Source organism: Arachis stenosperma, chromosome 6, assembly GCF_014773155.1.
Source record: "Arachis stenosperma cultivar V10309 chromosome 6, arast.V10309.gnm1.PFL2, whole genome shotgun sequence".
In the NCBI taxonomy this organism is placed as follows: domain Eukaryota; kingdom Viridiplantae; phylum Streptophyta; class Magnoliopsida; order Fabales; family Fabaceae; genus Arachis; species Arachis stenosperma.
The window spans coordinates 536,657-563,200 of NC_080382.1; the positions used below are offsets into that span (position 1 = coordinate 536,657).

General features: G+C 23.8%; 1 protein-coding gene across 1 annotated transcript; it reads right to left on the reverse strand.

Moving 5' to 3' along the window:
* Positions 1-416: 416 nt before the first annotated feature.
* LOC130936361 (probable indole-3-pyruvate monooxygenase YUCCA5) lies at positions 417-2,097 on the reverse strand. The gene is made up of 3 exons (XM_057866425.1): positions 1,420-2,097; positions 961-1,335; positions 417-865 (listed from the first exon to the last, which is right to left on the reverse strand). The coding sequence occupies exons 1-3, from the start codon at positions 2,065-2,067 to the stop codon at positions 638-640; spliced, it is 1,251 nt and encodes a 416-aa protein (XP_057722408.1). The 5' UTR covers positions 2,068-2,097; the 3' UTR covers positions 417-637.
* Positions 2,098-26,544: the final 24,447 nt, after the last annotated feature.

A 26,544-nucleotide genomic window follows, 5' to 3' on the forward strand; every position in this document is an offset into this window, starting at 1 on the left:
TATTAGGATTCAAATCCAAAAAGAGGTGTTTGTACCAGACAATTTGTTAAATATACTAAAGACTGATCTAAAGCTTTTAAAATAAGTAATATAAAGACAGATTTAAAACTAGTACAGAATGTTAGGATCTAAGATAAACATCAAAAATTAAGAGTTAGATTTTTTGAAAGTGAAGAAACTAATAGAATCGTTAATAACCATTGAATTTGTAGTTGTCATCGTAGATGAAGTCCACCATCTTAGTATAAAAATAATTAACTACTATCTTAATCCAAAAAGTAAATTGTACTTCTAATTTCAAGTAAATAAACAATAACAATAAGAAGAGATAAGAAATGAAGCTGAAATTGTGTCATTAACATGGTCACTGAAGTATGTATAGTAGTTATTACAACATATAATAACTCATCAGCTACATATTACAAAAAAAAAAAAGATTTTAAAGGAATGAAAGCCTCATCATCCTTAAAATTGACCAACTGGGATAAAACTCGGGTCTTAGGAGAGGGCTCTGACCTGTGCTATTGTGTGGGGTGTGTGTAAATTTGTACAAGATACTGTGTGTTATTCTGTTTTTGCTCTATACAAAAAAGAAAAAGTGGTGATGAAAGTAGAGAAAGAAAGAAAGCAGCAGCATTTAGAACTGAGAAATGCAACGCCTATGGCAAGCGGTGGTTCGCTGCTGCTTCTGCTTGGTCTCTTCTTTCCACACTTTTCCAATATCTTGACCAATTTTCACAGCATCAGATGAAGCACCAGAGAGCCCTCTCTTTGTGAAACCTACAGCATACACTCCTCCATTCCCTTTCCATCCATGTGGAAACGGCATCTTTGGGTACCCGTTCTTCGAGAAGAATTCCCCTTCCTGAAGAAACAAAACAAAAATTCCAAGTTTAGTTGGCTCACAAAAATAATCTGGAATCCAAAGAGTAACGAAAAGAAACATCAGTTGCTACTCACTTGAAGCCAAGAGGGGACATTGCTTCTGTATCCGGTTGCCAGCACAACGGCGTCCACGTGGAGCTTCTGGCCGTCGACGAGCTCGACTTGGCCGCCGCCGTTGAACCTTTTGATTCCCGGCACAACTTTGATGTCACCGGATCTGATTTTGTCCAAGGTTCCAATGTCCAAAACAGGGGTTTTCCCCTTTGTGTTCTTCATCTCCAGTGGCCCCATTGAAGGCCTCTTCAGACCGTACTTCTCCACGTTTCCAAGAACAAGCCATGCCAATACCAACATGATCTTGTCCACCAGCCATAGCGGCAGCCACCTCAGCATCATAACCGCCAATTCGAACGTCGATTTCCCAAGAACCTCTCTTGGAAGAACATGAACCTGTGTCAAGAACAAAGCAAACACATCAGAATGAATACCCTTCACAAATAATAGTAATAAAATTGAAGTTAAAATTAAACTAACCGAGCTGCGAACAACCATGGACGGCGAAGCCTGGTGGTTAACAAGATCAAGAGACAGTTCCATGCCGGAATTTCCGCATCCGACAACAAGAACATTCTTTCCCCTAAAACTTTCCCCAGACTTGTAATCACAAGCGTGGATAACTTCTCCTTGGAAGCTGGAAAGGCCGTCGATCTCCGGCACGACGCACTCTGCATTTTCGCCGGTAGCAACGACGAGCCACCTGCAGATATACTCAACCTCGGCGGTCTTAACCCTCCAGAAACCGCTGGTGTCGTCGTACCTGGCTGAGTGAACGCACTGGTTGAAGTGAGGGTTGATGTCGAAGTGGTTTGCGTAGGACTCAAGGTATTGGATGAATTGCTTCTTTGAAGGGTATTCTGGGAAATCTTCAGGGAAAGGAAGTTTAGGAAGCTGGCAGAACTGTTTAGGAAGGTGAAGCTTCAATCTGTCATAGGTTCTTTTCTGCCATAACGAAGCTATGCAGTCTTGTCTTTCAAGAACAACGAAGGGTACCCCTTGTTCTCTCAGGCATGCTGCAGTTGCAAGGCCAGAGGGTCCTGCCCCAACAATCACTGGTCCGTTCACCCATATACACCTCTTTGACACAAACTCCTCGTGATCTACTAGACGAAACAAGTTCTCCATTTCTCTTGCTTTCTTAATAATGTTTGTGAGTCTTCTTGGATTGGATGATGGAGAATGAAGGGCCTTCCAGCCTCTTTATATAGAGGATTTTGGACCCTATTGTGATAGATACTAATCACATAGGTCTCTGCATGTGATTGAAAGTGGCGAGTTAATGCTCTTTCAAATCATATGCCTTTCTTATTCATTATTTTTATTATTATTTCTGCTTTCTCTCATGTCAATATTTTATTTCATCATATTCTGTGTCTTTTTTTTATTTCAAACTATACCATGTTATGTTGTATTTCTTATTTGCGCAAACATTGCCATATCATTTTGAAAGGGGAGCACTCAAATAAAACTGATTAAAATATTGCTTAAAATTTTTTTTATAAAATTTTTTTTATTAATTAAAATTTAATATATATAATCGATTAAATTGTGTTATTTTTGTTGAAATGAGATCAGATAAATTAATTTAGCCAAAAATATAATGAATTAAATCTTAAATTAATCTAAAATTAATATTTTTTATAAAAAAATAACTATAATATCTTTATTATAAAAAAAATAATTAAAATATTACATTATTTTTTTTATTAAAAAAATCAATAGCATAACAATTAATTATTTCAGGCTAACACTTTAACACTGCTGTCAAATTAATCAAGTTTTTATTTAGTTTGAATTTTAGATTTTTTAATTAAATTTTAGATGTTTTTATTTTTAAAAATTTTAGATAATCTTTTTTTGTTAAATATTAACTATAACGTTGAATATATAATTTTATTTTTTATTATATTTTTTGTTGATTAAAATAAAAAAATATAAATTATTTTTAATTTTGATGTACTAGTAATATCAAATGTCATGTAATTACATTTGTTTTTTTTATAATTATTTATGTAATTAATATAAAAAATAATTATTTTTACTAATGTGATGATATTACTGCTTATTTAAATTAAACAAAAATTACTGATATTTATCTTTAAGCATAGAAAATCTCAAATGAAATAAATGAGAGTATATATTTAAGTACCGAAAAATCACAAATAAAATTAATGTGAGTACAGTATTGGGACAAACGGAATTGAAAATTAGGTAATGATAGTTTGGTTCAATTTTGCACAAAGCATAAGGCACAGAGTAGAAGAAAGAAATCAGAAAGAGAAAAAAATCACAGAATTGCTATCAGTGATCTTTCGAATCTAAAACTCTAGTATCATGTCATGATACCACTCATTCCAAAAATTTCACCTGATAGAAAAAAGTAATACTAATAGTTATATCTCTAATACTTTATAAACCTTAAGATTCATTATTTTTTATTAATAATTAATTATTAATATTTAAAAATTAAATGAAAATATATTATTTAATTATTAAATTAAAAAAATAAATTAATAATTAAAAATAATAATAAAAAATAATAAATTTTAATAATTTTTTAATAATAATTTTTAATAAATTTTAATATTTATGTAATTAATATAAAAGATAATTATTTTTGTTAATGTTGATATATGACTGCTTATTTAAATTAAACAAAAATTACTGGTATTTATCTTTAAGCATTGGAAATCTCAAATGAACTAAATGGGAGTACATATGTAAGTACCGAAAAATCACAGATAAAATTAACGCGATTACAGTATTGGAACAGGCGGAATTGAAAATTAGATAATGATAGCAAACAAAAATTACAGGTATTTATCTTTAAACATAGGAAATCTCAAATGAAATAAATGGGGGTACATATGTAAGTACCGAAAAATCACAGATAAAATTAACGTGAATACAGTATTGGGATAGACGAAATTGAAAATTAGAGAATGATAGCTTGGTTCAACTCTGCACAAGGCACAGAGTAGAAGAAAGAAATCAGAAACCGAAAAAAATCACAGAAAAAAAATTCAGAGAGATTAGGAGAGAAAGACTCACAATTCACACACGTCTCTCTTGTCAATATCACGTTCCCCTTAATAGACACCAATCTTATTAGTTATGTTTATTCTAACTTGAGTGCGTCACATGGTGATTTTTGTTACGACTCTCATCGTGTTCTGCGTGCTTGCTTCTTATAAGTGCAACATATTACTACTATTGTTATCGGTTTTCGAGTTAGATGACGGTGGACAGTGATAAATCTAAAGGAATTTTCATACTCGAGTAAGACATATTTTTATAATTATTATTAATATTAAAAAAAATTATTAAGATTCATTATTTTTTATTAATAATTAATTATTAATATTTAAATATTAAATAAAAATATATTATTTAATTATTAAATTAAAAAAATAAATTAATAATTAAAAATAATAATAATAAATAATAAAATTTTAATAATTTTTTAATAATAATTTTTAATAAATTTTAATATTTATGTAATTAATATAAAAGATAATTATTTTTGCTAATGTTGATATACGACTGCTTATTTAAATTAAACAAAAATTACTGGTATTTATCTTTAAGCATAGAAAGTCTCAAATGAAATAAATGGGAATACATATGTAAGTATCGAAAAATCACAGATAAAATTAATGTGAGTACAGTATTGAGACAGACGGAATTGAAAATTAGATAATGATAGCTTGGTTCAACTCTGCACAAGGCACAGAGTAGAAGAAAGAAATCAGAAACAAAAAAATCACAAAAAGAAAATTCAGAGAGATTAAGAGAGAAAGACTCACAATTCACACACGTCTCTCTTGTCAATATCACGTTCCCCTTTAATAGACACCAATCTTATTAGTTACGTTTATTTTAACTTGAGTGCGTCACATGGTGATTTTTGTTACGACTCTCATCGTGTTCTGCGTGCTTGCTTCTTTTAAGTGCAACATATTACTACATATTACTACTATTGTTATCGGTTTTCGAGTTAGATGACGGTGGACAGTGATAAATCTAAAGAAATTTTCATGCTTGAGTAAGACATATCTTTACAATTATTATTAACATTTAAAAATTAAATTAAAATATATTATTTAATTATTAAATTCAAAAAATAAATTAAAAATTAAAAAATAATAATTAAAAATAATAATTTTTAATAATTTTTTAATATTTTTTACACTTTTATCCGTTGAATATAGCAAGGTCAACAATGTTACCAAGCGAAGAAAGTAGAGGTCGGTTTGCAATCAAGGGTGTACCATACTTTAGAAAAGATTTATCAGATTAATTTTGAGAGGTAACATTAAGCATGGTCAAAAGAAGATAATAAGAAGGAGAATTAGGGTGCAATGATGGTGACATGTCATCCCTTCTCTGATTCTATTGGGTCCACTCCACACAATGCTCAAAGAAAACAGAGAATTTTAGCACAAATAATAACAAAATGTTAGCAATATCGTTTTAAGCTTTTAATTACGCGTGAGAAATGAGAAGTAAACTATTTCATGCATAAGGATTAGACCTAAATTCCTTTTCCATCAATAAATAAATAGTAGCGTATTGAGAGTGACCATTCTTTCCCTAAAAGAAAAATTAAAATGGTAGTCCACATCCGTGGAAAAATCTATGAGCTAGTAGGATCATATATACTATAGATGCTGAGATGGCACTAAAATGCTGAGTAGGACAGGTTCAAAGGGAGCCAGACCCACGTGGAGTGGATGAAGGAAGGAGCAATGAGAGCCTTAGGTGAATGGACCCCAACGTGGGCATTGGGCTGTTTAGGCCCACAAAGCCCATTCTGCCAACACCATTTTCACATTCCACCTCTGCCACCTGTGGGTCCCACATTTTCCAACTCCAACTCTGTTATCTTAATCTCTTAACTCCCACATACACTCATTTTCTTTCTTTATTCTAAGCTTTTTCTAACAAAATATCCTGCTTTTTCTAAGAAAACCCTAATCTTGTATTCATGGCTATCGTTTTCTTGGTTTTCCGTTTTCATATGCATGCACGAATCATATGTGACGTGTTTTATTTACTTAGATTGGATAATTCTTTTATTATTATTTTTTTATTTTCTCTCGTTCGATACTTTTTATTATGATTTTGTATTTTCACTCTTATCCTCCGGGTCCTTTTAAATATTATTTTTACAAACTACAATCTGACACAATGCAAATAATTCTCGTAGTGTTGTGACTTTCTTTTCTCTGGCAATGCAACATGCTAACTGATTCATTAACGTGACAAACATTTTATATGTTCATCTTATTTTTGTATATCAAACTAATGCTTTTTTTTGTTATATAAAATAATTCTCACACTATTACTATTGACAAAATAATGTATGTTACTCGAATATATAATACATGATAAAAATGAAAACAAATATTATAATCCATATACATAATATGGTGCATGTATGGTGGCCGTCGCTTGCGGTTAAAATTGAAGTAATATTTTTTTAATTTAATAAATTATCATAATATCTTTTTTTTTAAGTTTAAGATAAAAAAAGTATATGAATAATTATATTTTTAATATATTTTTTTATGTAAGATTTTTTTTTTAAATTTACTTGAATTGATACCATGTCATTATATCATTTTTTAAAATTTAAATTAATAAAAAAATCACACTAATGATTATATTTTTATAATAAAAAAAACCACTTTAATTCTAACAGCACTTGTATAGTCGCCATAACTATAGACATCACGAACTCTACCACATAATATATATCACATAATCATATTATAAAAAATACGATCATACTATATGTATATTAAAATTAACCATCGTACTAAAATTAAAATTAGTTATTAGTATAAAATACATATTGAAATATAAAATATATATTAAAAATAAGTTAAATAATATATGTATTTATATATAAATATATGGTGGCTGATTTTAGTGTACAAATAATATTTTTATAAAAAATATTTTGTGCACACCAAAATTAATCACCATATATTCATATATAAATATATTTATATATAAATACATATATAATTTAACTAATTTTTAATTTATATTTTATATTTTGATATGTATTTTGTACAGTGATTAGTTTTTGATTAATTTTTGTAATGGATAATAATATACATAGGATGGTTATAGCGTTATTATATTGAACTCTACATGGAAGCGAAGGAAGAATGAAAGTTCTCATTTGCATTTAATAGTTTAATCTGCATTGTAGTTAGTTAACTAAATAATAAATATTAATTAATTCTTGGCTTTTACAACATGCATAATCAAGTTATTCTAATTGCAAGTTGCATGGCATGAACTTTAATTGGAATTTGACATATAAATATGAATCAGTGATGAGTTAATCTTCGTTGATACAATTCATATTGGTACGTGGAAGCCAAGAAATGATTGATGTCACTTTCGGTGTACTAATTTTTGTTTGAAAAAAAAAAAAACTTATTTCAATGATGAAAGTACACTAGCTTATTATTAATTAAAGTTGGTATTAGCAAGAAGCCTCTTTCACGAGTTGATAATGAAGTATTATTAAAATTGAGTATAGAATTAATTAAATTTGGAATCCTTGATTATTAGCAATAGATATATAGATGGAAGTACAATTGTGGCGGCATATGAAGAGCTTTTTGGTTGGACAATCATGGTGTACCCCACTCCACCTCCACTTAGAAGAGAAGTGGTTAAAATTTCATGGGAAATGAAGGAGGAGAGGGAAGCATGTGCAAAGAGGCCTTGAACTTCATAGGAGTCTCTCCTTTTCATAAAAAGGATTGTAAGCTACAAGCTTGGCGTTTCCCTAAAGTTCTATCTACCACAAATTATTATTAATATTGCTTTGGAATTAATGAATGAATGAATGATATCATTGAGCTAGCAAGCATATAGATATGTTTGATTTTATCGGTTTAGCATCATCGGTCATTTAATTTTATTCATAAAAACTAGAGCGTGATTTTTAATTCTGCCGAGTATATATAAAATATCAGCTATAATTAATAAATATTTAACATTTAAAAAAATCCAAATTTTTTAAAAACAAAAAATTAAAATTTAATTAAAAAAATCTAAATTTTAAATTTAACAAAAGTTTATATTTAGTGTGTTTAATATTAGTCTTGTTTGAAACTATTTTGGATTAATCAAGTGATCAACTCACTATTCGCTTAAATAAGTGTTGAAAAATTAATTGAAACTATAATATTAATTGAAATAAGCTATTATAGTATTAATTTTTTAGCGTTATTCTATAAAGAAATTAATTATTTTACTATAAAACGTTTGATTATTTGAGTGTTAGAATATTTTTAGAAATCTATTAACCCAACCTAATATGAATTTTATATCAACAATATTAATGGCAATCAAATTTAAGTTCGTTTTGAATTTTGAGTTAGATCTTAATTACAAATTGGCCCCAAATCTTTGACAGCAACTATATATGAATATGATATATGATATTGTGTATTATTCCAATCTTGCATATTATTAATATTAGTCGTACTAGCATAGTAGCTCTATTATGAATTATTATGATGATACTTAGAAATGAAATGCTCCAAAAAACAATGCTCCAAAATGCTACACCCCAAAGAGATATACATAGATATAATAAGTTCCTTTCAGAATGACCACTTCCCCATATGCATTGATATGATGATATGATGATATGATAGGGATATGCGTTTTCAAACCAGCCTTGCATTGCTCCACAGCCAGCTTGGGACTTGGGAGCCCCCCAATGCAATTTGCACAATCTAGGCCCTTTTCTTCTCTTAGTATATCTTCATTCAAATACCACTTTTCCCTCGATTTTTTTCTAAAATAAAATATAAAAAAGAGAAATTCTAAAAGTAAGTAAATTTTGTGATTTTTAGCCATCAATTAGTTATTAATAATATTTTTAATAATGTGAGATTATATTTAATAGTATAAAATTATTCAATTTTCTTTAAATGGTTAAGTATTGGCCAAAATTTAATAAAAATACTGCCCCCTAACACTCTTCTATAAAAAAATAATTATTTTCCTAAAACCGTTATTCTAATTTTAATTTCTTTTTAGAATGCGATTTTTTTTGTTTAGGATGACTTCACCTAACTTCGACAAATTTTTGTAATTTTATAGAATTCGTCCAATCCTAACGAATTTCATTCGAATTCTTTTTAAAAATTTAGCTGAGAACAACTAAAATTTAAATTTCTAAGTCATTATTATCGTCTCCAACAGTATATAAAATTTTTTTTATTATAAATTAAAAAAATCAGTACTTCCCCATAAAAATATAACTTATTCCTATATACTCTTGTATATTCCTATGTACTCTGGTCTTTGAAAATAATAATAATGGTTGTCATTGTTAACTTTTTAATTTTCTTTTTTACCCGATCTGATATTTATGAAAATATATAACGAATTTATCCTAAATGTAAAAAAAAATCATATTTAAAAAATTAAAGTTTAAAATCAAATTTCAAAAAATAATTATTTTTTATTTTATTACAAAAAAATGCTTTTCCCTTGTCAAATTATTCATATTTTCTCCTATTCTTTTAGTTTAATTTATATACTAATTAATAATAATAATAAAATAATTAATATATATAGATGATAAATTATACTAAATAAATAATCATTTTTTAATGATAATAATATAATCATTATTATATATTTTTTATTTTAATTTATATTTTTATAATAATTATATATTTATCATTAGTATTATATTTTATAATAATAGTTATATATTTTTGTGGTCACTAGAAAACTAAATAAATATATTACAAATAAATATATTAATAATTATTTTTATTTTATTAAAAATAAAATAAATAACCACTAAAAATATTTTTTTAATAATAGTGTATTTAAAATAATATAAGAATTCTTTCAGTGAATTATTATCTATATATATTTTTTAATAATTAAGTGTTCGTAATAAGATTTAAAAAAAAATTACTCTGAACGCAGAACGTTAATTGATGTGTTGTAATCGACTTAGATGTTTTACTTAGTATATTTTACAAAAAACAAAATGATCAATACTGTATTAATTAATGTGTTATAACCAACTCAAATATCTTACTTAGTATATTTTACAAAAAACGAAATGATCAAATAAATATATTTATGGAAGGATATATTATACATGGTTAATGTATTGTAATGTATGCATAAACTATGTGTTGTAGTACTATCATGATAGCTAGCAGGCGCTGTAGATCATAAATTAATATTAAAGTATAGTTGCATGTAAAGTATATATATATATATATATATATATATATATATATATATAGAGTTGCCTTATTGTATATGAATGAATGATATATTCATGATTTATAAAATTTACTGGTTGATTTTTCCAATTTTAGTATTTTGATTTAGTTTATATTTTTTCTTAACTTCTCTCCATTTTAAGTTGATTGAATAAAATATACAAATTTTTATTATTTAAAATTGTAATACAATATATATTTTGATGTTCATTAGCTTTTAAAATTATGGATATTTTAGAATAAAATTCTTTTTTCATCTTTAATTATGTATTTTGATAATGCTAAAAAAAATTTTAATTAGTGTACTAATCTCTAATTATGTTATTTTAAAATTTTTCAATCGGTGCACTGATTCAGCTTTCAGCCTCCTCTTATGTTGCACTGATTTTTAACTATGTTATTTTAAAATTTTTTAATGGTGCACTGATTCAGCCTCCAACCTCCTCTCATGTCGCACTGATCTCTAACTATGTTATTTTAAAATTTCTCAATCGGTCCATTGATTCAGCTTCCTCTCACATTGCAGACGCTTTTAGATGAATGACTTTTTTTTTATGATAGATTCGGATGAATGAAACTAACGAGACGAAGATAGATGGGAGTGTATTTTGTCTTCTTTGTTACAAAACATACAAAAAAAGATATTAATTCTTGATTAATCACGGTAACAGGACTCTTTATTTATTGATTTTAAAAAATATCAGGAACTCTAAATTTATTATTTTTTATTATTATTTAGCTATTAATTTAATTTTATTAGTCTAAATTTTTTAATTTAGTAATTCAACAATATATTTTATTTTATATTTTTAAATATTAATAGTTAATTAATTATTAAAAATGATAAATTTTAATATTTTTTTAATATTTCTCTTAAAATTTAATTAGGAAACTATGTTTTTTAATTAATATCGATTAATTATTTGAAATTATTTTGTATTTTAAAATTTTTCTATTTTAAAATGTAATTGTGCATAAAATTTTAATTAAGCTAAACTACTTTTTTTTAGAGTGAGTATAAAAAATTATTCTAAATTTTTTTTATTATACATCTGATATTTTGTTATAAACTTAATTTTTTTAATTTATTAAATACTATCAAAATAATTTACCATGCCAATTTTAATTTATCGAATAACATTATTTTCTGGATGGTATGTATAACAAAATTATTATTAGTATATTAAATTAATTATCATACATGAAGTCAGAAAATTCAATTAGAAAATATTTATTTATTTATTATTTTTGACTCTCTAATGTAAGTTTTTATTTTACTTTTATTTAAATTTTTTTATTTTTGCTTTTTGGAGAGTACTATTTTTTTTGGTATTATGGGAATCTTTTACTTTTTTTTATGTCTTGAAATTCTATATATTTTTAATAAAATAAAATATTTTTTATTTTTAAAAAAATAAAATTATTATATATTTATGTATAAATATATTTATTATTTAATTTAATTTTAATATATATTTTATATTTTAATATATATTTTATATTAATAATTAATTTTAATAATTATTTTTAATATACATCTAATATAATTGATATATAGTAGTGTGTACTCATAAATTTTATTCATTTAGTTTCAAAGTATTTTTTATTTAAAATTTTAATACAATATATATATATTCCGAACGTGCTAATTTATTTTTAAAGTTATGAATATCTTGGAACAAAATTTTTCATTCATCTTTAATTATGTTGTTTTGACCATGTTAAATTTTTTTTGTCAGAATGCTTTTCCCTTGTCAAATTATTCATATTTTCTCCTATTCTTTTAGTTTAATTTATATACTAATTAATAATAATAATAAAATAATTAATATATATAGATGATAAATTATACTAAATAAATAATCATTTTTTAAGGATAATAATATAAACATTATTATATATTTTTTTATTTTAATTTATATTTTTATAATAATTATATATTTATCGTTAGTATTATATTTTATAATAATAGTTATATATTTTTGTGGTCACTAGAAAACTAAATAAATATATTATTAATAAATATATTAATAATTATTTTTGTTTTATTAAAAATAAAATAAATAACCACTAAAAATATTTTTTTTAATAATAGTGTATTTAAAACAATATAAGAATTAGCGTTAACTGATGTGTTGTAACCGACTCAGATATTTTACTTAGTATATTTTACAAAAAACGAAATGATCAATACTGCATTAATTAATGTGTTATAACCGACTCAAATATCTTACTTAGTATATTTTACGAAAAAACGAAATGATCAAATAAACATATTTGTGGAAGGATATATTATACATGGTCAATGTATTGTAATGTATGCATAAACTATGTGTTTTAGTACTATCATGATAGCTAGCAGGCGCTGGGTAAATTAATATTAAAGTATAGTTCTATGTAAAATAGATCATAAATTAATATTAAAGTATAGTTGCATGTAAAGTATATATATATATATATATATATATATATATATAGAGAGAGAGAGAGAGAGTTGCCTTATTGCATATGAATAAATGATATATTCATGATTTATAAAACTTACTGGTTGATTCTTTCAATTTTAGTATTTTGATTTAGTTTATATTTTTTCTTAACTTTTCTCCATTTTAAGTTGATTGAATAAAATATACAAATTTTATTATTTAAAATTTTAATACAATATATATTTTGATGTTCATTAGCTTTTAAAATTATGGATATTTTAGAATAAAATTCTTTTTTCATCTTTAATTATGTATTTTGATAATGCTAAGAAAATTTTCAATTGGTACACTAATCTCTAATTATATTATTTTAAAATTTCTCAATCGGTGCACTGATTCAACTTTCAGCCTCCTCTTATGTTGCACTGATTTCTAACTATGTTATTTTAAAATTTTTTAATGGTGCATTGATTCAGCCTCCAACCTCCTCTCATGTCGCACTGATCTCTAACTATGTTATTTTAAAATTTTTCAATCGGTCCACTGATTCAGCTTCCTCTCACATTGCAGACGCTTTTAGATGAATGACTTTTTTTATGATAGATTCGGATGAATGAAACTAATGAGACGAAGATAAATGTGAGTGTACTTTGTCTCCTTTGTTACAAAACATACAAAAAAAGATATTAGTTCTTAATTAATCACGATAACAGGACTCTTTATTTATTAATTTTAAAAAATATCAGAAACTCTAAATTTATTATTTTTTATTATTATTTAGCTATTAATTTAATTTTATTAGTCTAAATTTTTTAATTTAGTAATTTAACAATATATTTTATTTTATATTTTTAAATATTAATAGTTAATTAATTATTAAAAATGATAAATTTTAATATTTTTCTAATATTTCTCTTAAAATTTAATTAGGAAGCTATGTTTTTTAATTAATATTGATTAATTATTTGAAATTATTTTATATTTTAAAATTTTTCTATTTTAAAATGTAATTGTGCATAAAATTTTAATTAAGCTAAACTACTTTTTTTTAGAGTGAGTATAAAAAATTATTCTAAATTTTTTTTATTGTACGTCTGAAATTTTGTTATAAACTTAATTTTTTTAATTTATTAAATACTATCAAAATAATTTACCATACCAATTTTAATTTATCGAATAATATTATTTTCTGGATGGTATGTATAACAAAATTATTATTAATATATTAAATTAATTATCATACATGAAGTCAGAAAATTCAATTAGAAAATATTTATTTATTTATTATTTTTGACTCTCTAATGTAAGTTTTTATTTTACTTTTATTTAAATTTTTTTATTTTCGCTTTTTGGAGAGTACTATTTTTTTTTGGTATTATGAGAATCTTTTACTTTTTTTATGTCTTGAAATTCTATATATTTTTAATAAAATAAAATATTTTTTATTTTTAAAAAAATAAAATTATTATATATTTATGTATAAATATATTTATTATTTAATTTAATTTTAATATATATTTTATATTTTAATATATATTTTATATTAATAATTAATTTTAATAATTATTTTTAATATAATCTAATATAATTGATATATAGTAGTGTGTACTCATAAATTTTATTCATTTAGTTTCAAAGTATTTTTTATTTAAAATTTTAATATAATATATATATATATATATATTCCGAACGTGCTAATTTGTTTTTAAAGTTATGAATATCTCAGAACAAAATTTTTCATTCATCTTTAATTATGTTGTTTTGACCATGTTAAATTTTTTTTTGTCAGAATGCTTTTCTCTTGTCAAATTATTCATATTTTCTCCTATTCTTTTAGTTTAATTTATATACTAATTAATAATAATAATAAAATAATTAATATATATAGATGATAAATTATACTAAATAAATAATCATTTTTTAATGATAATAATATAATTATTATTATATATTTTTTATTTTAATTTATATTTTTATAAAAATTATATATTTATCGTTAGTATTATATTTTATAATAATAGTTATATATTTTTGTGGTCACTAGAAAACTAAATAAATATATTATTAATAAATATATTAATAATTATTTTTATTTTATTAAAAATAAAATAAATAACCACTAAAAATATTTTTTTAATAATAGTGTATTTAAAACAATATAAGAATTCTTTCAATGAATTATTATCTATATATATTTTTTAATAATTAAGTTTTTTCAATAATATTTAAAAAAAATACTCTAACGCAGAGCTTTAACTGATGTGTTGTAACCGACTCAAATATTTTACTTAGTATATTTTACAAAAAACGAAATGATCAATACTGCATTAATTAATGTGTTATAACCGACTCAAATATCTTACTTAGTATATTTTACGAAAAACGAAATGATCAAATAAACATATTTGTGGAAGGATATATTATACATGGTTAATGTATTGTAATGTATGCATAAACTATGTGTTGTAATACTATCATGATAGCTAGCAGGCGCTGGATAAATTAATATTAAAGTATAGACTTCTAGATTGGGTTGGTGGTTAGTAAGGAAAGCCGGGTGTGGTGATCCGATCAACGAAAATCCATCCAGAAATGACATAGTAAGAATCGCACTAATCCGCGACCAGCAAGTTTTCCGAAACCAAACTGAATAGAATTGTGACTTTCAAAAAATGCTTGCTGAAAATCAAAGAAAGAAGGTCCATTTTCCCACGTAGTTCGTCGGTCAAACCTACGATTCTCTTCTTAATAGAGAGATCTTTTTCAATATATATATATATAGTAGCCACCACCAATACATACACATGGATATTAATTACTAGTTAGTGTTGGAAATTGGATAGTGATGATGGGAATTGTTTCTTTGTTTCTTTCTCTTTGAACGGTGTGTCCCATTAGAATAGTGATAATTTCATCGTTACTACAAAAATAAGGACAACTATTTGTATCTATTTTTTTGATAGCTTATTTTATTTATTTTATTATATAAAAATTAATTTTTTTATATTTAATAATAAAATTGATGTAACATACTTTTAAAAATATTTTTAATTTATATATATAAAGTTGCCTTATTGCATATGAATAAATAATATATTCATGATTTATAAAATTTTCTGGTTGATTCTTCCAATTTTAATATTTTGATTTACTTTATATTTTTTCTTAACTTCTCTCCATTTTAAGTTGATTGAATAAAATATACAAATTTTATTATTTAAAATTTTAATACAATATATATTTTGATGTTCATTAGCTTTTAAAATTATGGATATTTTAGAATAAAATTCTTTTTTCATCTTTAATTATGTATTTTGATAATGCTAAGAAAATTTTCAATTGGTATACTAATCTCTAGTTATATTATTTTAAAATTTTTCAATCGGTGCACTGATTCAGTTTTCAGCCTCCTCTTATGTTGTACTGATTTCTAACTATGTTATTTTAAAATTTTTTAATGGTGCACTGATTCAGCCTCCAACCTCCTCTCATGTCGCACTGATCTCTAACTATGTTATTTTAAAATTTCTCAATCGGTCCACTGATTCAGCTTCCTCTCACATTGCAGACGCTTTTAGATGAATGACTTTTTTTATGATAGATTCAGATGAATGAAACTAATGAGACGAAGATAAATGGGAGTGTACTTTGTCTCCTTTGTTACAAAACATACAAAAAAAGATATTAGTTCTTGATTAATCACGGTAACAGGACTCTTTATTTATTGATTTTAAAAAATATCAGGAACTCTAAATTTATTATTTTTTATTATTATTTAGCTATTAATTTAATTTTATTAGTCTAAATTTTTTAATTTAGTAATTCAACAATATATTTTATTTTATATTTTTAAATATTAATAGTTAATTAATTATTAAAAATGATAAATTTTAATATTTTTTTAATATTTCTCTTAAAATTTAATTAGGAAGCTATGTTTTTTAATTAATATCGATTAATTATTTGAAATGTATTTTAAAATTTTTCTATTTTAAAATGTAATTGTGCATAAAATTTTAATTAAGTTAAACTACTTTTTTTAGAGTGAGTATAAAAAATTATTCTAAATTTTTTTATTAGTTTGATATTTTGTTATAAACTTAATTTTTTTAATTTATTAAATACTATCAAAGTAATTTACCATGCCAATTTTAATTTATCGAATAACATTAATTTCTGGATGGTATGTATAACAAAATTATTATTAGTATATTAAACTAATTATCATACATGAAGTTAGAAAATTCAATTAGGAAATACTTATTTATTTATTATTTTTGACTCTCTAATGTAAGCTTTTATTTTACTTTTATTTAAATTTTTTTTATTTTCGCTTTTTGGAGAGTACTATTTTTTTTGGTATTATGGGAATCTTTTACTTTTTTTTTCATGTCTTAAAATTTTATATCTTTTTAATAAAATAAAATATTTTTTATTTTTAAAAAAATAAAATTATTATATATTTATGTATAAATATATTTATTATTTAATTTAATTTTAATATTTATTTTATATTTTAATATATATTTTATATTAATAATTAATTTTAATAATTATTTTTAATATACATCTAATATAATTGATATATAATAGTGTGTACTCATAAATTTTATTCATTTAGTTTCAAAGTATTTATTATTTAAAATTTTAATACAATATATATATATATATATATATATATATATATATATATATATCCTGAACGTGTTAATTTTTTTTTTAAAGTTATGAATATTTCAGAATAAAATTTTTCATTTATCTTTAATTATGTTGTTTTGACCATGTTAATTTTTTTTTGTCAGAATATTGATACTAAGACTCAATAGAAACGAATATTATTATGTACTTTGTCTCTTCTATTGCAAAATATATAAGAGAAATTTTAGTTTTTAATTAATCACGATTAGAGGATTTTTTAAATTATGATATCTCAAAACAAAATCATTATTCCAAATTTTAGTGTATCTCTATTTATGTTGTTTTAATAATAGTAATGGTGGTGCATTGATCCTAAGATTTAACAGAAAAGAATGATATTACTATATACTTTGTCTTCTCTATTGCAAAACACATGAGGGAGACATTAGTTCTTAATTAATCAAAATAAGAGGACTCTTTATTTATTGATTTTAAAAAAAATATCAAGGACTCAAAATTTATTACTTTTGACTATTATTTAATTATTATTTTAATTTTATTAATTTATTATTTTAGTTCAATAATTTAATAATATATTTTATTTTATATTTTTAAATATTAATAATTAATTAATTATAAAAAATAATAAATTTTAATAATTTTTTAGTATTTCTCTTGAGTTTAATTAAGGAGCTATGTTTGTTAGTTAGTATAGATTATTTTTTGAAATTATTTGTATTTTAAAATTTCTTTTTGGTTTCAAAATGTAATTATCATAAAATTTTAATTATGCTAAATTACTCTTTTTTGTTAAGTGAATAACAAAATTTATTCTAAATTTTTTATTAAATATATTTAATATTGTGTCATAAAATTATTTTTTAATATATTAAATACAATCAATGTAATTTATGATGCACACTTTAATTTATTGAAAAGGTAACAACACTTGTTATTAAGATACCTATCGCAAAAATATTATTAGTATATTAAATTAGTTATCATATTTTTTTAATATATTATATACTGTCAATATAATTTACTATGCCAACTTGAATTTATGGGAAAAATAATTATTAGATAATAATAATTTAATTAAATATATTAAATTATTTATTAATTTTTAATTATTTTTATACAATAATAATAATAAAGTTTTATCTCATTAAATGGAGTTGGTTATGGATCAAATAACATTATTGAGCTCTATTATGTATCATATTTACACAGAGATCGTTTATATATAGATCTTATTTAACTACTTAATGGATGATCTTTCTAAGTCTTTCTAGGTTTTTTTCTACTTTTCACCTCTTGTATGTCCATCTTATATCTCATTTACCCTCGTGACTGGATGCTTTATCGGTCTTCTTCTCACATGTCCAAACTACCTGAGATGCGATTCTACCATCTTATCCACAATAGATGCTACTCCAACTCTCTCTTTTATATCTTCGTTTCTTATTCTATCTAAACGCGTATGAACACTCATCCATATCAACATCTTCATCTCCATCACACTTAACTTATGTTCGTGCTCTCATTTGACCGCCCAATATTCTGTACCATAAAGCATAGCTTGTCTGATAGCAGTATCATAAAATTTGCCTTTAAGTTTTAAAGGCACTTTTTTTGTCACATATAAAATCAGACGCACTCTACTATTTTGATCAACCTATTTGGATCCTATGATTTATATTTGGTTTAATCTCTCCATTATCCTGTATGATGCACCCAAGATACTTGATAGTTTTAACTTTTCGATGTGTTCTCCAATCTTCACTTCTATATTAGAATTTTTTCTTTTCGACTGCCGGATTTACATTCCATATATTCTATCTTGCTACAGCTAATGCACAGACCATACATTTCTAGAGCTTCTCTCCATAAATCCAATTTTTTATTTAGGTCTTCTCGTAACTCTCTCATAAGTACAATATCATCAGCAAAAAGCATGTACCATGATACATGCTCTTGGATATGGTCTATGATTACTTCCAAACTAATGTGAAAAGATATCGATTTAAGGATGATCCATGGTATAACCCAATAGAAAATTCCTCTATCACACCACCTTGAGTCTTCACGCTAGTTGTAGCCCTATCATACATGTCTTTAATTGTACAAATATATGCAATCCATACTCTCTTCCTTTCTAAAACCTTTTATAAGACATTCCTTGATACCCTATCGTATGCTTTTTCCAAATTAATAAATACTATATGTAGATCATTTTTATTACTATGATAGCTCTCCATCATCTTTCTTAACAGTTATGTAGCTGCGGTAGTAGATCTGTCTGGCATAAACTCAAATTAGTTCTCTATTACTTGTGTCTTTTTTCTTAACCTCCGTTCTATCACCCTTTCGCATAACTTTATGGTATGACTCATGAGTTTGATCCATCTATTGTTTTCGCAACTCTATATATTCCCCTTATTCTTGTAGATAGGTACCAATATGCTCTTTCTCCACTCATTTGGCATCTTATTTGACCTTAAAATCTCATTAAAATGTTTGGTTAACCAACTGATGCCTTCTATCCAAAACCCTTTCAAACTTCAATCGGAATATTATAGGCTCCTACTGCCCTGCCATTTTCATCTGCTTTAGAATATATTTTACCTCAAAGTCTCAAATCCTTCGATAATAATCGAAGTTATGATCTTATTCTCTCGTGCATAACCGACCAAGGTTTGGAAGAGTTTTCTGTCATTCATTAAATAACTCGTAAGTAGCTCTTCCACTTTTCATTGATCTTCTCATCTTGAGCCAAAACATCTCCGTCTTTATCCTTTGTGTACTTTACCTGATCCAAGTCTCTTGTTCTTTTTTCGCGGCTCTTTGCGATTTTATATAGTACCCTTTTCTCCTTCATTCGTGCCTAAAGACTGGTAGAGACCCTTATATGTTCTTATTCTTGCTTCATTTACAACCACTTTTGTCTCTTTCTTAGCCGCCTTATATTTTTTTCCAATTATCTACATTGTGGCACAAAGACCACTCGTTTTAAATCACTCTCTTTTTGTCTTTATCTTTTCTTGTACACTCGTATTCCACCACCATAACTCTTTGTCTCTTAATCCTATCCCTTTAAATTCACCAAAATTTTCTTTTGTTGTTCTTTTAATAGCTTTTGTTATCTCCCTCCACATCTCTTCTACACTTCCATCTCCTTCCCACTTTACTTCTTTTTTTACCCGTCATAAAAAAAAATTTATTCTTCAACTTTTATCTCTCACCACCTCATTTTTTTGTTCTTTGTATAATGTCTTTTTCTCAACTTTTTACTTAACTAAAAAATGAATTATTAATAACATGCTTTTATGACAATAATAATTTATTGATTTATGAAATGTTACTTGCGTTTTACTTCAAGTTATTAATTATGCGATCAATTTTTATGATAATTATATTAAGTGTATATAAAAAATTAGTTATTAAATTAATTATTTATATAAATATATATTAAAATAAAAATATATTAAAAATAAATTAAATAATATACGGCTACTTTTTGGCATGCGCGTCATTTTTTTTACCACAAACAGAAAAGGTAAGAAAATTAGTGTTAGCTAATGACTATCTTTTCCCTCTAAAGAACAAACAATGGGGCATTAAGTCCGGTGTTGTAAGCTGATAACCTGGGCCAGTTTTTTGGTTTATCCTAGCTAGCTTGACTATGATAGTTCTCACATACTTTGTGGTTCTAGACTAATAATGTACCTTCCTTTTGCTTGGCTTGCTCATTTGTCTTTGAGCATCTCCAATTTTAAGAGAAAAGAGAAAAAATAAAATAAAAACCTAAAAGTTTTAAACTTGCAACAATATATATTTTATATTAAAATATTTTTATTTTTTATATTATATTGTGTTATTTTATAATTTTAATTTAGATGTTAAATTTTAATTAATTTATTATTTTTGAATTTAAACAGGATGTGTTTATATATTGTTTCAGTATATTATATATTTTTTTAATTTTTTAAAAATTGTTTATTAATTTTTTTTATAAAAATATGGATTCATGGGAAATGGAGACTATATAGAAAAATGAAGAATAGAAAATGGGACTCAATTATCCCTCATGGTAAGAATCGGGATAAGATGTAAAAAATTTTATTGACATTTCTATGCTACATGATTAAGTTATTTTAGTAGCCAAATTTAATTGGCACAATAAAAATTAACTAAATAAGAAAAAAGAAATACATAAAACTTAATTATAAAAATAACTTTTTTATATACATGTGTGTATATATATTATTTTAATATAATTGGTAGGTAAAATTATCACATATATACATTATGTTTCGAAGAAACAAATTGGATTAGGTTGAGTTGATGATTAACAAAAGGGGCTCAAATAAATTCAACCCACATAATTGTTATGTAAACAGTTGGCGAATACTGATGGCACCCACAATTATTATAGTGCTTTACCGTTAATTGATCATTATTATTTTAGTTAGGGTTTCTAAATTTCCAAACCACCATTTGCATTGTTTCTTCCTCTGAATTATAATAATTATGCTACATATAAATTAAAAATCAACTATTCCTATAAAATATATCTTAAAATATAAAATATATCTTCCAAATACACATAATGACGGATTTTTAGTATTTATATAATATTTTTGAAATTATAAATCATAAATTTTAAATTTTAAGTCTTAATTTTTTAATTTTAAATCATAAATTTTAAACTCTTCAAGAAAAATAAAGATTAAAAAATAATTTTATAATAAAAAATTGATTAATTAAAAATTATTTTGTTATGCTTACTTTTTTATTTAAGAGATCAACTAAAATCAACCTTGAATCTTTATATTCATACATATGGTCTTTTGTTATTAAATCTAATTCTAATTGAAAATCATATTAACAAAAGATAAAACATTATTAAACGTGTTGAGCAATGACTAATATTGATATCAAGATATGATTATATTAAGTAGAAATTAAAATTAAAATTATTAAAAATATAATTATTTATGTTGTCTTCTTTTATTAATTTAAAATAAAAAAATAATATCATAACAAAAGACACAAAAAAAGGAATGCAACAATCCGCGATCATAATAGTTTAGGATATAGAAATTAAATAATGCAATTGAGTAGCGTCACATGGTATAATACAATTATTGTTTTGCAAAAAGAAAATCATAAAAAAAAGAAAGAAAAGGAAAAGAAAAAAAGGGAAATAAATCTATAAATAAATTAAAATATTAAGAACCTTAAGAAGATTTTAGAAGATCTTCAGTTTTCCTAAAATAAGGTTTGTTGTTCTTTTATTTCATGTGACGAACTAAGAACCCAATTTGATGCCGCAGATAGAAAAATTATTCGTACTTTTTTTTAATGGATCGGAATATTTTCTGCCATGTTTTCGGATCTGCAACGATAAGAGAACCGATCGAATCTTAGTAAATATGATTGAGTACTAAAATATCTGCCATTTATTATTGGTAGGATTTTTGTCATGGAAGAAAACCATTCATATTCATGAAACATGTTAATTATTACACACTAATTAATTACTAGATTAAATTATATAATTATTTTTCATATACAAATTATTTATATATACAAGTCTATTTAAGTCTCTTTAATCTAATTTATCTCATGCGTTACTGTTTAACCAATTTTTCAATCAAACCGCAAATATATAACTCCTTTTTCGAAAAAATTTTGTATCCGAATCTAGTTAATATTTTTGTTAGTAATTTATGATTCTTTAGGTGAATAATGTTGTTTTTAATTTGTATGTGAAAATTGCTATTCATCCTTGATAATTTAAATTGAATGTAACGAAGGAGTTTTGTATTAAAAAAATATTTTTATGTATTTGCATTAAATTTTAGTGTAAAACTAAGATATTTATATGTATTGTTAAAGAATTTTCGGTGTTTTGATATTGATAAATTTTGCATAATTCAAAATTCTTCTTTTTTCTCCTCATCTTCTGCTGCTTCTTCTTTTTCTTTTTCATTATCGTCATCTTCTTCTATTTTTCTTATTCATTATTTTCTTCTTATTTTACCTTTTTAAGTTTCTTTTTATTTTACTCTTTTAACAAGAATAAAAACAAAAAAAATCAAACAACAAAGAAGAAAAAATACATAATGCTATTAAATTACTTGAAAAATGATGAACTTACATTCATTCAACTAAAAGAAAGAAAGAAATAAGAAAAAGAAGAAGAAGAAGAAGAAGAAGAAGAAGAAGAAAATATAGCATTAAATGAAACATTTTTGTGTATTTGCAACAAATTTCGATGTAAAACTAAGATATTTATGTATATTGTTTAAGAATTGTCGGTGATTTTGTACTAATAAGTTTTGCATAATTCAAAATTCTTTATTTTTCTCCTCCTCATCTTCTGCTGTTGTTTCTTTTTTTTCATCATTATCACCATCTTTTTTTCTTTTTTTTTTCTTATTTATCTTTTCTCCTTGTTTTACCTTCTCAAACTTTTTTTTTTTACTCTCTTAACAAGAATAAAAACAAAAGAAATCAAACAAAAAAAAAGAAAAAACACATAATGCTATAAAATTACTTAGAAAAAGATGAATTTACATTCATTGAACTAAAAGAAAGAAAGAAGTAAAAAAAATAAGAAGAAGAAAAAAATGCATTATTAAAGAAAACATTTCTGTGTATTTGTAACAAATTTCTGTATAAAACAAAGATATTTATGTATATTTTTTAAGAATTATCGATTTTTTCTTCAACTTCTATTGTAGCTTTTTCTTCTTCTTCATCTTCTTATTTCATTTTCTCATAATTCTTTTCGAATTCAGTTTTAAAACTTTATTTACTTTTCGCAATAATTTTGAGAGATTTTGATCCTTATTTAAATTTTGAGCGTTGCGATTTTGATTGAAGGAGAAGAATCGTTTATTATCATAGTTTTCAGGCTATTCTTAGAGAAACGCATATTTACATACAATTTAAACTAAGAATTATTTTTATTAGATTTGGATCAACTTATATAAATTTGTATGCCAAAAAAATTTATATGTATAACAAACGTATAAATTATATAAGTCTCCTCCATTCATTAATTACTTATCTATTTATTTCACTTTATTTTTTTTAAAAAAATATAAATATAGACACCAACTTTTATATAAAAATATTTTTATTTTTACCCTCTGCATAATATTAAGTATTATATATTGATAATGTTAGAAAGACAAAAAATAACTAAAATATACTTTATTTAATATTTATTAATTATTATAACAATTAATGAATATTAAATAAGATAAATTCTGATTATTTTTGTTTAATTATTTTTTGTTATTAAATATTTTCGTATATATATGCACACATTGGTTTAACTAATATACATTTAATGACACATGTTAATGTGACAATCAATAAAAATATTAATTAAAATTTTAATTCTAATAAATAAATAATAAATTTATTGAAATTTTAAATTTTAAATTTTTATACAAATATTAATTTTAAAACACATATTAATTAAATTTTATATATTTCTTTTAAATAATAATTAAAAATTTTAATTCATCTCTCTAATTATTCTCCTAATATTCAAAGGAGTAAAAATTTAAATATATATTAATTTTTAAAATTATCAAAAAAAAATTCAAAACTTTAAAAATTAAGAAAAATAAATTAGAATTCTTGATCATTATATTTTAATTTTCATTCCTTTTTATATCAACTAATAAGGACGGATACATGTATCTTTGAAAATAAAGCAGTTTGACTTTGACCACATTCATTTGTCTAATTTACATCCTCTTAATGGAGATCAAATAAAGAACTATGTACGTGGTTAAACCACAGCCTTGCACGTGGCAACTCTTACCCAAATTTTAAGCTTTCTCACCATCTTATCTAATCTAACTAACTTACTATAATTGTGATATACTTTATTTATTTATTTATTTATAATCTAATTCCCCTCACTTATTATCTCTTACTCCTAGGTGCCGCCCTTCCATGGTCATAGCAAAAATGCCACGTTCCACACACACATTTAGATGAGGTTTTGTTTTTCCTTTTTAATTTTTGGGATTAATTCTTAGATTAAGAATGAACATGGTGGTCCGCAAAATTTAATTTCAACTAAAATTTCCGTATCTCTCTATAATAAGTCGCCCTTGTCCTCTGCTAACCAAAGTGATCACATGACTCTGATATTTCTAGTAGTATTAATTATTAATTAAATCAGTGATTACTTACGTTAACTTCCAAATTAATTATCGATTAATCGGGCCAACAAGTGTAGGCCGTAGATTGATTAAAGATTAATTAACCTTAGCCTCCCATATATTGGGAGCAGTAATCAGGGAATATAATCAAGCTTAGCATATAATCTTCTTGTGTGTTACATGCTTTGAATTATGTATATGATGAATATGTGCCTTGATTAAAAAAATATATTAGTGTAGTGTTATACTTACACTACCTTGCACTGATTTCAAACTGAAGGCCGCAACTACTTTTTCACTTGTTCATACTACTTTCTTTCAAAAAAAAAAAAATTATATTATATCACGTTAATAAAATAACTAATTCTATATTAATTAAATTTAATTAAATAATTATATAAAATATTTTATATTATTATTATATCAAAATAACTTATATATATATATATAATTATTTTAATATTTTTATTTATTAATACAATATTTTAAGGTAAATAATTTCATTCATGACATAAAATTAAAAGTTTACATTTAATTCTATTGACCATAAAATATTTTAAAATAAAATAAATAAAAAGATAAAAATTTATTCAAAATCTATACAAATATAAAAACAAAAAATACTCTTATATAAAAATGTATTAAAAAATATAAGATTTATTCACTTAAATTTTTATAATAAGTGAATTTATTATAAATGATAATAGAATCCCTAGGACACGTGGACGCTTTAGGTGCAACAAAATTCATGCGCGTTGCCACGTCTCCCTTCCCATTTTACATGCATCTCATTAAAAAAATTTTAAAAACTTAACACTTTTAGTATATAAAAAGAGAAAATCGATTAGTAATTGTTTAAATATAAAATTAAATTTATAAATATTTATTTGATAATTTTTGTTTATTAATTTTAATACACTAATATATTGATTGATTTATCATCATTTTATTGACTAAATATATAAAAAAAATAATAAATATATAAACAACTAATAAGATGATTAATATTTGTATTTTATTTTAAAAAGTTTTGAGTTTAAATTCTAGAAATAATAA

Excerpts from the sequence above, each read along its gene's own strand:
- LOC130936361 (XM_057866425.1), bottom strand. The coding sequence starts at position 2,067 with ATGGAGAACTTGTTTCGTCTAGTAGATCACGAGGAGTTTGTGTCAAAG. Across the intron at positions 1,336-1,419 it reads CCATGGTTGTTCGCAGCTCG|GTTCATGTTCTTCCAAGAGA; the intron begins GTTAGTTTAATT and ends TTCTTGACACAG. Across the intron at positions 866-960 it reads ATGTCCCCTCTTGGCTTCAA|GAAGGGGAATTCTTCTCGAA; the intron begins GTGAGTAGCAAC and ends TTGTTTCTTCAG.